The sequence below is a fragment of the Petaurus breviceps genome, unplaced genomic scaffold, assembly GCF_028583685.1.
Source record: "Petaurus breviceps papuanus isolate PSGF00001 unplaced genomic scaffold, PetGlider_PUasm1.0 189, whole genome shotgun sequence".
Lineage (NCBI taxonomy): Eukaryota > Metazoa > Chordata > Mammalia > Diprotodontia > Petauridae > Petaurus > Petaurus breviceps.
This window is the reverse complement of record NW_027185809.1, coordinates 19338480-19349535: the sequence shown is the minus strand read 5'-3', so window position 1 is coordinate 19349535 and position 11056 is coordinate 19338480. Positions and strand designations below refer to the sequence as shown.

Genomic DNA, 11056 nt, shown 5'->3' with positions numbered 1-11056 from the left:
GGGGGGGGTGGAATAGGAGGGAGGGAAATAGAGTCAGTCTTTTACAATATATCTACTATGTTAATGTTTTGCATTAACTACAAATGTACAAGCTATACCGAACTGCTTATCTTCCCAGTCAGGGTGGGTGACAAGGGAGGAAGGGAATGAATCTGGAATTCAAAGATTTAAAATCAAATGTTTAAAATTTTATATACATATATACTATTATTAATACTATCTTACATGTAATTGAGAAAGAAGATATACAGGCACTGGGGCATAGAGCTCCACCATGCCCTACTGGAAAAGTCTAAGGGGGTATGGGAAAAGATATGGGAGAAAGCAGATTGGAGGAGGGGATATCCTATGGGACTGCTATTTTGGGGTGGTGGGTAGGGGAAAAATGGGGAGAAAATTTGTAACTCAAAATCTGGTGGAAATTAATGATGTAAATCAGAAGTTAATAAAGCATTTGAAAAATGAAAAAAAAACTGTAGGGCAAAGTGATTAAGAAAAAAAATCTGATATTAGTCAAGCTAAATACAAAGAAGCAATTTACAGCAAGATTTATCTAAATCAGCACTTCAGTTTTGCCACTTGACTCTAATTTTCAAAATAGCTATTCAACTGAGATTAGCAATTAAATCAAAAAGTGCTTACCTTCCTAATATTTCCAGCAGTTCAGCTACTCCATTGAAGTGTTCAGTTTCATAAACAAACCTGTAACAGAAAAAAAATAATGTTCTTAGGCTAACTAGCTAAATGTATCAAGTTCACTTAATATTTCTACTAAAACCCTAAACTCTTCTTCCTTCTCTCTCCCCTTACTACTTACCGTAGAAAAATATTGTTAATCTGTTTTCGGATAAATGCTCTAAGACCAAGAAACTTGCCATAAATTCTGTGTAAGACTGTTTTTAGGTAGTCTCGTTCTCGAGGGTCTTCACTGTCAAATAGTTCCAAAAGCTATTGTGGAAAACACACAAACATATCACACATGTTATTTAACAATAAAAATTCATGCACTAACTTAATTTTAGGAAATGCTGATGAGCAGAACCATATTTATGTCTAAAGTCTATGTCACCATTCTAAAAAAGCACTAAATGGTACATTTTTCAGAGAAAGTTTTCTGGCAAACATTTAATAATCAAAAGCACTAAGTAAAAAAGGCACAGACTGTTTATATGCAAGAAAGTATTACAGAATCTTCATATATGATCACAGGATTCAGAGCCAGACAGACTTAACAATAATCTAGTCAATTCACCATTTACTGATGAGAAAATTGAAGCCCAGAGAAGCAAATTTAACCTGACTTTAGGTCATACAGATTTTAAGTAGCAAAATCAGAAACTGAACCCAAGGCCTAGGTCTAGGCCAGCCCCATGCTGCTGCCTATTTTTAATCTGGCCAATGATATTTTTTGGATACTTTGAAGCTAACATATTTGAAGGTTTTTGTATGTATGTCTATAATCTGGGAACAAACCTAACTAAATACACAGGGGTTAAATAACCAGTTTGGCCGACATGATTACATTTTTCTGACCAAATCAACCCAGGAAAGGGACCCCCGAACCAAAAAAAGGAAAATACAAAATGGCTAAAATGTTCGCAAATCTAAATATCTGCCCAGATTTAATTGGCTAAGACTACCCTAGATGATCACAAGCTGGTAGCCCTAACAAAATTCCAGTTATCTTTATGAATGCAATGGTTTTTCCTCACTGGACTGAAAGGTTAATTATTTTAGATTATCACTCTTTGTTGTTTAGAGTAAAACATTAAAGAAATTTTCATTTTCTTCCATGTACAATATTAGAAAGGCTAAAAAAAAAACCACACTTAATATCATATGATATGGCATAATCACGGAACACCTGAAAAGACCATTTTAGCAGAAAGCAATCAAAAAAGGTTTGATTTTTGGTGAAGTAGTGGCAGTGCCACAGACATCAAATGGTTCCATAAACAATGGTGTTAACTGCAAAACCAATGAGTGGTATTTAAATGCAAGTTAACAGAAAAAGGAACAAGTGGCATTCTCTCTCTTTCACACAAACACACAGGTGATAAATGATATTATTAGCCACAGCATCTTCAAATATAAAAATAAGCTACAAAGCTATGTTCACAAAGTCTGAAATACTGTTGGCCAAAAATGAAAACAGACAAGTATGCTATTCTTGTCTCATCCTTTGCTCTGTGATTTATATACTCTGCTATATACTCACACATATTAACTCCATCTATTAATTACTCATTAATAGAAAGAATGGATTTTTTTCTTATTTTTGGTTCTGTTTCTATTTTAAGTCTTGTGAAGCAATTTCATGAGTAATTCACAACCAGCATAAAGGAAGGAGGTGAAAGAGGTTATAAAGCTTGAGCTTACTATAGTTACATATGGTTGAATGAAACCATTTCATGAAAACTTAATCATTAACTAATGGTTTCATTAGACCCTCAAAAACAGACAACTGGATGCCTTCCTTTAGTCCTGCAGAAAGATGCATTTTAAAAAAATACTTCTTTAAGAAAAATAAAATAAAAAATGAATTATAGTGTAATTACACACTTTTCAGCTACTTCATGAGGCAAAAAGAATTAAGATATATCTCAATGTATCCTTTAATATAAGGAAGAGACAAAGATTAAAAAAATCATAGGCTGGAACAAAACCTTTGCCATTTGTCCAATTCCTTCATCTTACAGATGAGGAAAATGACCCAAAGGAGGTAAGTGATGTGCTTAAGATCATAGAAACAGGAGTAACTGGCAAAGTCAAAATTATGTTTCTAATCTGACGGAAAAAATAAAAGAAGATGCAGTGAGTAGGAGTGCCGGCCCCAGAGTTGGGAGGCCCTGGGATCGGTTCTGGCCTCAGACACTTAACACCCACACAAAATAACTGGCCATGTAACCTTAGGCAAGTTACTTAACCCCAACTGCTTTAAAAAAAAAAAAAGAACAAAAAAAATAAAGAACAGTGATATGTGAAACACAATTGCTGTGTATCCACACACATACTTAAAGAAGGAATGAGAAAAATGATTCAACTTGTTTAAATATAGAATATAGATAGCAGGTAGCCTATTATCAAACCAGGGATAGCTAGGTGGCACAGTGGATAGAGTACTGGGCCTGAAGTTAGGAAGACTCATCTTCTTGAGTTCAAATCTGGCCTGAGACACTTACTAGCTGTGTGACCCTGGGTAAGTCACTTAAGGATCACCTCACTTCCGTTTCCTCATCTGTAAAATGAAGCTTGAGAAGAAATGACAAACCACTCCAATATCTTTGCCAAGAAACAACTGAAAATGGCTAACAACAACAAACTGTCAAAATGAAAACATAATCAAGCTTCCAAGGTAAATACGGAATAGAATGATCTGTCAAAGTGCTAACCCAAAGTTGACATTAATACAGAAGTCAATCTTCCTAAAACAAGGCAGAAGAGGTCAATTAAAAGACCCTGTTCTGAATCTAACAGAATAAATCTAAAGTGGATTGTATAGAATAAAAAAATCTAAAGTAAGGCCCTTGGGTGCAATCTACCACAAGAGAAAGAAATGTTTTCCTCTTATTACCAGATTTTAGTGAATGTTTAAGAAAAATTTATCAGAGACTCCACTGGACCAGGAGGAAAGACCTGAGATAGGACATCTGCCTTGCTGCCACATGTATACACTTCCACATTTTCCCCAAGGATGAATCATCAAATCAACATTACCTTTGCTACCTTGAAGGAGATAAAGGGCTAACAGGCCTCCACTCAGGATCCCTGTGATTCTAAAGTGTAGCCTGTCTAGACTGAAGCCGCCTTCCCTGAACACCACCACTCCTTGCTCCCTCACATTCAGCTATGTATACTATATCCCTCTTGCGTTCCTATTTCAATACTTATTTTTCCATTCTGGCCTCTGGAAACTGTTCTATTGCTAATAAACAGTCTTTTATATTAAACTGCCTTGTATATATTCTATACGTTATATTTGGGGTGTATGGGACATTCAGGAGGACAAGCACCTCCAGTGTTTGGGCTTACTGAGATCTTTTGGGGACTATTCATCTACCTTGGATGCCCACCTGATTCATCCAACTCTCACCTAGGGCTCCAAGAAGCTGTGGAAGGCACAGCTGCCACACCTTAGGAGCTAAACCAGATTAAGGGTCGGTGAGTTAGGGGGATGTTTACCCCTAGCATGTGAGGAATCAGGGAGATGTCCACACCAAGCATGTGAAAAACCTTCCCTGGCAGAATGGGCAGATGAGAACAATTTGTTCCAATGACCACAAAGGCGGATGAAATCGGTGCTGTGGGGCTCTTAGGAGAGACTGGTCAGGCATCAGAGAAACCAGTCCTCCGCTGTAACCCAGACCACTGCCAGATGTCTTTAACTTCTGTCCTGCCACTGGATTAAAATGATTCAAGAAGAGAGAGTGAAGTTAACTTTGTGCAGCTCTGCTTCATTAAATCCAATTCACATGCAGGTCAAGGCCTCACCCATGATGTCACCGGTTCTTTTTGAAAATGAAGGACAAATAACAATATATTGTATTTACTTATATAATTTTTACTGCATGTGTCACTTCCCCCTCCCCCCCATAGAATGTTAGGGCACAGGCTATTTTGTTGTTTCATTGTATGCTGAGTATCTGGTGGAGAGCCTTGCTCAAGAGAAACAGGTGATAATAAATACTTGTACAATTGAACTAAATTATTTTTTAAAAAGGAAAACAAAAAAGTACAGAACCTTTTCCCATTCCTGTCTGTAAATCTTCACGGAGGCCTAAATGCTGGTTCATACATAGTGACTGTGCAACACTAACTAATCATTCAAATAAATGTTGGCTTTAAGTAAATTTTATCTTAATATTAAATAATATTTACAATAAGTTAATGTGGAGAAAACAGTTGAATACCAAATAAGGTCAAAAATAACTAAAACCAATCCTTAACTTCCCTAATTAACTAACGTATATGATGTATCATCCAATAAGCTTTTGTCACAGGTGAAAACACACACAGAAAGAAGGACTGATTAGATTCATAACCACAAATATCCTAGCCATCGGTTAGACCTAAACTTTGCATCTCTCCAAGGAGATGGCCTGGTAATTGCCTCATCATTGTTCACTGAACTGTACTCAATTTAAGATCTTCCTTCTTCTTGAAGGGTGCACTGGAATAAGGCTCAACTCTATGTGGGGGAATCAAGTTAAGATGCCCAGTAATTTCACTGTGGTACATAGTATTTAGGAAGGGTCGTGTGGGAAAGGGTAAGAAACCATCCCATTCAGTCAGAAGGGTGTTATTTGAGGAGGGAGAAAAAAAAAAGAAAAAAGTATTATTATTGTTATTTTTCCCAGGGAATTCTGAGGACAAGCATTTAGGCAAGATGTGTGGAGGCCAAAGCAGACATCTACTCTCTGAGCTTCATCCCAATCCAGAATGCAGCATCACGATCTCAGGCAATTTTTTCTCCTATGTTACAGTCCCTTCTATCTGAACAGGTAAAGAAGACTTCAAGTGCTACAAAATATATTATTTAAAATATTAAATTTTATGTTCATTTATTTAAAAATATAAACTGTACCATTTGCTGGTAACACAATTTTTGTGTTCCTCTGTGTGAGCATGTGTGTGTGTGTGTGTGTGTTTACCGCTGTTAATATTTAATGCTCTACCTAAAAGCTGAAAAATTTACCTTACTCTTACATTTTTCATATGCTAGATGCAAAGCAAATTTGTTGAGAGATTCACTTATCAAATTACTTTGGTAAACTTTAATAGATGATATTTACTGTGCTAGGATGGGCTACACTAGACTAATAATTCACTAAAACTGGTTATCTATCTCTTTGATTATACAGCCTATAAACGTATAATGTTGGTTCATTTATAAATGCGAGCAATGCTCAGCTTCCACCATATTGTTCAGATTTTTGAACATTATTTTTTAAACATGGTAAAATTATCAGTATTATTCAATGTTAATACAGACTATAACCTTAGTTCCTTTATAGTCAAATAGGAAAGGGTTTTGTATCCCTGGTATGAATGGGAGAATGTGGTTGAAAAAACTTCTGAGGAGACTGTTCAATTCATGCTATAAAAGAGGAAGTAAAGGGAAAGTGTAGGGTTGAAAACAAGATTAAATTTCCTCTCTCCATTAACTTTTGGGATATACTACACATTGGGGTTAAAGATATCATTATGCTTTCCCCCTTTCTAATATTCATTTACAGAATACTCAAACTCCTTTCTATGGCTTTCTGATGCACTGAATTACCCCATTAAATTATCTTAGGAATGGAAGGCAGCTATCTTAACGAATAAAGAGATGGAGAATAGGACTTGAAGTTAAGAAGATATAAATTCAAATCTTGCCTCAGAGTCTTAGCAGTCATGTGACACTTGGAAAGTCATTTAACTTCTCTATCACAGTTTTCTCTACCAACTAGAGTTGTAAGGATCAGATAACATATTGATAAAGCACTCTGCAAACCTCACAGTATTCTATAATTGGTAACTTTTATTGTAATTTATCTTAGGGACTTAGGGATGACTAAAGGAATCAAATGAACTTATATCATCACCAACATTAGGAAATCTTCAGGGCTCGAAATCAGGTAACACACAAATTTGCAGATAACATTTTTCAACATTTCTCCCCAAATTATGCCTTTCACCATTTTAACTCCAGAAAGCCAGTTTACATACAAATATTCTGACTAATTCCAATAAGATGCAGCATGATACAGCAGAAAGAACCCTAGATTTGGAGTTAGAGAGTTTATGTTGAAAACCCTAAATAGTCCCCTACTACCTGAGTGACACTGGAAAAATCACTCCAAATATAATGATAATAGAATAGCTACTTTTTGTGACATTAGGGAATTAAAAGCCAAGCTAATGGCTATCAATTAGGAAATAGCTTAAGAAATGTGATGGGATATTGCTGTGCTGTAAGAAATGATCAATGTGATAAGTTCAGAGGCAGAAGAATATGAAATAACATGGAATGAAGCAGAGTCAAGACATACACAAAGACCACAACAATGCAGATGGAAAGAGCAAATACACACAAATCAAAAGTGAGTGTTTCAAAGATATAAAGAGACATCCCTAGAAGGAAGAGATAAGAGAAGACACTCCCCACCCCACTCTTTGGCAGAGATAAGACATCTACAAGTCTGGTATACTTCATGTTTCCAAACTTTTTTCAATATAGCGATTAGGTCTGATTTTTTTCTCTTCTTATTCTTTTAAAAAAAATATTATTTGTGGGGTAGCTAGGCGGTACAGTGAATACAGCACCAGCTCTGAAATCAGAAGGACCTGAGTTCAAATCCGGCCTCAGACACTTAATACTTAATAGCCATGTGACCTTGGACAAGTCACTTCAATTACCCCACCCTCCCTCTATCAAAAAAAATATATTATTTGTTACATGAGATAGCTCTCTGAGAAAGGCAAGAGATGGTATATTGGGAGAAATTGTGTTGATGTAAAAAAAAAATCACTAATAATGTACTTAATAAGGGCTAACATTCATAGAGTACAGGATATAACTTTACAAATATTGTCTTCTTTTATCCTCAACAACCCCATTATTATCACCATTTTACAGACGAGGAAACAGATACACAGAAGTTATCTGACTTGCCCAGGATAACACAACTACCAAGTAACTGATATAGAATTTAAACTCAGGCCTACCTTATTTGAACGCAATGTACCCTATCTCAACTATATCACCTAGCTGCCTCTAGGATCCTTCAATTAAATTACCTGCAAAATGAAAGACTTGGACTAGATTGCCTACAAAATCCCATAATCTATGATATTATGAAATAACTTTGTTGTTAGGTTTCTTTCTTTCTTTTTTCAAATCAAGTATGAATTCTGTCAGCTGCCCATGAAAAATTAAGAAAAATGAATGTTATACTGGAACGAGGATGAAGGGGGTTTGGTGAGTTTGCTTTTATGGGTGGGATAGAAGGAAGAAGTTAATTTAATTGGGAATAGTTTTCTGATAAGTTTCATGTAAGAATACACCAATATTTTATTTGCTCTAGGGCCCCTTTATACTCTTTTTAAAAAATATTTTAATTAATTTGTTTGCTTTTAGTTGACAGGATTCAATTCCACAATTCCTTGAGTTTCACATTTTGTCCCCGCCATGATGTCATATACTCAAGTACAGGATCTGTAAATACTTTCACATTGTACATTAGTCATGTTATAAAGATGGATTGTAACAGATGGAATGAAAAATGGTAAAGAGGACACAAAACCAAACAAGAAAAGGAAAAAGATCAGGTATTTTGCTTCCATTTGGATATAAACTCAGTTCTTTCTAGTTCTTTCTCTGGATGTACACATTTCTCTCCATCATGTGTCTTTTGGGATTGACTTATATCACTTCATTGCTGAGAAGAGTCCATTCTATCAAAGTTGGTCATCACACATACGTTGTGTCTGTAATTGTGTACAAATTTCTCCTGGTTCTACTCTTCTCACTCAGCATCAGTTCGTATAAGCCTCCCACGTTACTATGGAGACCGTCTGCACCTCGATTCTTATAGCACAATAGTATGCATATGCCACAACTTGTTCAGCCATTCCCCTATTGATGGGCACCCCCTTAATTTCCAATTCTTTGCCACCACAAAAAGAGCTGCTATAAACATTTTTGTACCTGTGGGTCGTTCTCCCACTTCAATGATCTCTTTGGGATATAACCCTAGGAGTGGAATTCCTGGGTCAAATGATATGAAATTATTTATAGCCCTTTGGGCATAATTCCAGATTGCTCTCCAGTAAGGCTGGATCAGTTCACAAGTCCACCAGCATTGCATTAGTGTTCCAATTTGCCCACATCCTATCCAGCATTTGTAATTTTCCTGTTTTGTCATCTTAGCCAATCTGACTGGTGAGATGTGGTACCTCAGAGTTGTTTTGATTTGCATTTCTCTAATCAATAGTGATTTAGAGCATTTCTTCATGTGCTTATAGATATCTTTAATTTTTCTCTGAAAATTGCCTGTTCATATCCTTTGACCATTTATCAATTGGGGAATGAGTTGTATTCTTATAAATTTGACTCAATTCTCTGTATATTTTAGAAATGAGTCCTTTGTCAGAGACATAGGTTGTAAAGATTCTTTCCCAATTTCCCACCTCCCTCTTAATCTTGGTTACATTGGCTTTGTTTGTACAGAAACTTTTCAATTTCATGTAGTCAAAATTATCCATTTTACATTTTATAATGTTCTCTAATTCTTGTTTAGTCATAAAGTCTTTCCCTCTCCACAAATCTGACAGGTAAACTATTCCTTGTTTTCCAAGACTGCTTACAGTATCAACCTTTATACCTAGATCATGCACCCAGTTAGACTTGATTTTGGTATATGGTGTTAGATAATGGTCTATGCGCAGTTTCTGCCATACTATATTCCAGTTTTCCCAGCAATTTTTGTCAAATAGTGAGTTCTTATCCCAAAAACCGGGGTCTTGGGGTTTATCAAACAATAGATTACTATAGTTGTTGACTTCTGAATCTCGTGTGCCTAATCTATTCCATTAATCCACTGCTCTATTCCTCAGCCAGTACCAAGTAGTTTTGATGACTGCTGCTTTATAACACAAATTGAAATCTGGTATAGCTAGTCTACCTTCCCTAGCATTTCTTTTCATTAATTCCCTTGATATTTTGGACCATTTATTCTTCCAAATGAATTTTGTTACTATTTTTTCTTGCTCTATAAAGTAGTTTTTTTGGTAAATTAATTGGTATGGCACTGAATATATAATTTAATTTAGGTAAAATTGACATTTTTATTATATTAGCTCGACCCAGCCACGGGCAATTGATATTTTTCCAATTAGTTAGATCTGACTTTATTTGTGTGAAAAGTTTTTGTAGTTGTGGTCATATAGATCCTGGGTTTGTTTTGGCAGGTAGATTCCCAAATATTTTATAATGTCTACAGTAACTTTAAAGGGGATTTCCTTTCTATCTCTTGCTGTTGAATTTCTTTGGAAATATATAGGAATGCCGAGGATTTATGTGGGTTTATTTTATATCCGGCAACTTTGCCAAATTTATTTATTGTCTCAAGTAGTTTTTTACTTGATTCTCTAGGATTCTGTAAGTATATCATCATATCATCTGCAAAGAGTGATAGCTTGGTCTCTTCTCTGCCTAATTTGATTCCTTTGATTTCTTTTTCTTCTCTAATTGCTACTGCTAACATTTCTAGTACCAGATTGAATAAGAGGGGTGATAGTGGACACCCTTGTTTCACCCCTGATCTTATGGGAAATGCTTCCACCTTCTCCCCATTACATATAATACTTGCTGATGGCTTTAAATAGATGCTACCTACTGTTTTAAGGAAGGCTCTGTTTATTCCTATACTTTCTAATGTTTTTAATAGGAATGGATGTTGTATTTTGTCAAAAGCCTTTTCTGCATCTATTGAGATGATCATGTGGTTTCTGCTAGTTTTATTGTTGATATGATCAATTATACTGATGGTTTTCCTAATGTTAAAGCATCCTTGAATTCCTGGAATTCTACCTCATCAAAGTGTATTATTCTTGAGGTAAGTTGCTGTAGTCTTTTTGCTAGTATTTTATTTAGAATTTTTGCATCCATATTCATGAGGGAGATTGGTCTATAATTTTCTTTCTCTGTTTTATCTCTTCCTGATTTAGGTATCAGTACCATATTTTTGTCATAAAAAGAATTTGGTAGCACTCCTTCTTCACTAATTTTCCCAATTAGGTTGTAGAGTATTGGAATCAATTTTTCTTTAAATGTTTGATAGAATTCACTAGTACATTCATCTGGCCCTGGAGATTTTTTCCTAAGGAGTTGACTGATGGCTTGTTAAATTTCTTTTTCTGAGATGGGGTTATTTAAGTAATTTACTTCTTCTTCAGTTAATCTGGACAACTTGCATTTTTGTGAATATTCATCCATTTCCCTAAAACTGTCAAATTTATGTGCATACAATTGGGAAAAATAATTTCTAATTATTGTTTTGATTTCCTCTTC

The 11056-nt window shown here is 35.4% G+C and overlaps 1 protein-coding gene across 4 annotated transcripts in view; it reads right to left on the bottom strand.

Moving 5' to 3' along the window:
* Positions 1-11056, bottom strand: part of PPP2R5E (protein phosphatase 2 regulatory subunit B'epsilon) — a 203118-nt gene that overhangs the window by 30515 nt on the left and 161547 nt on the right. For all 4 annotated transcript variants that reach the window (XM_069092025.1, XM_069092023.1, XM_069092024.1 and 1 more), the window contains 2 exons: positions 818-948; positions 643-702 (listed from right to left, as the gene is read on the bottom strand). In XM_069092025.1, coding sequence (XP_068948126.1) covers positions 643-702; positions 818-948 — 191 coding nt within the window. The remainder of the gene's footprint in view (positions 1-642; positions 703-817; positions 949-11056) is intronic.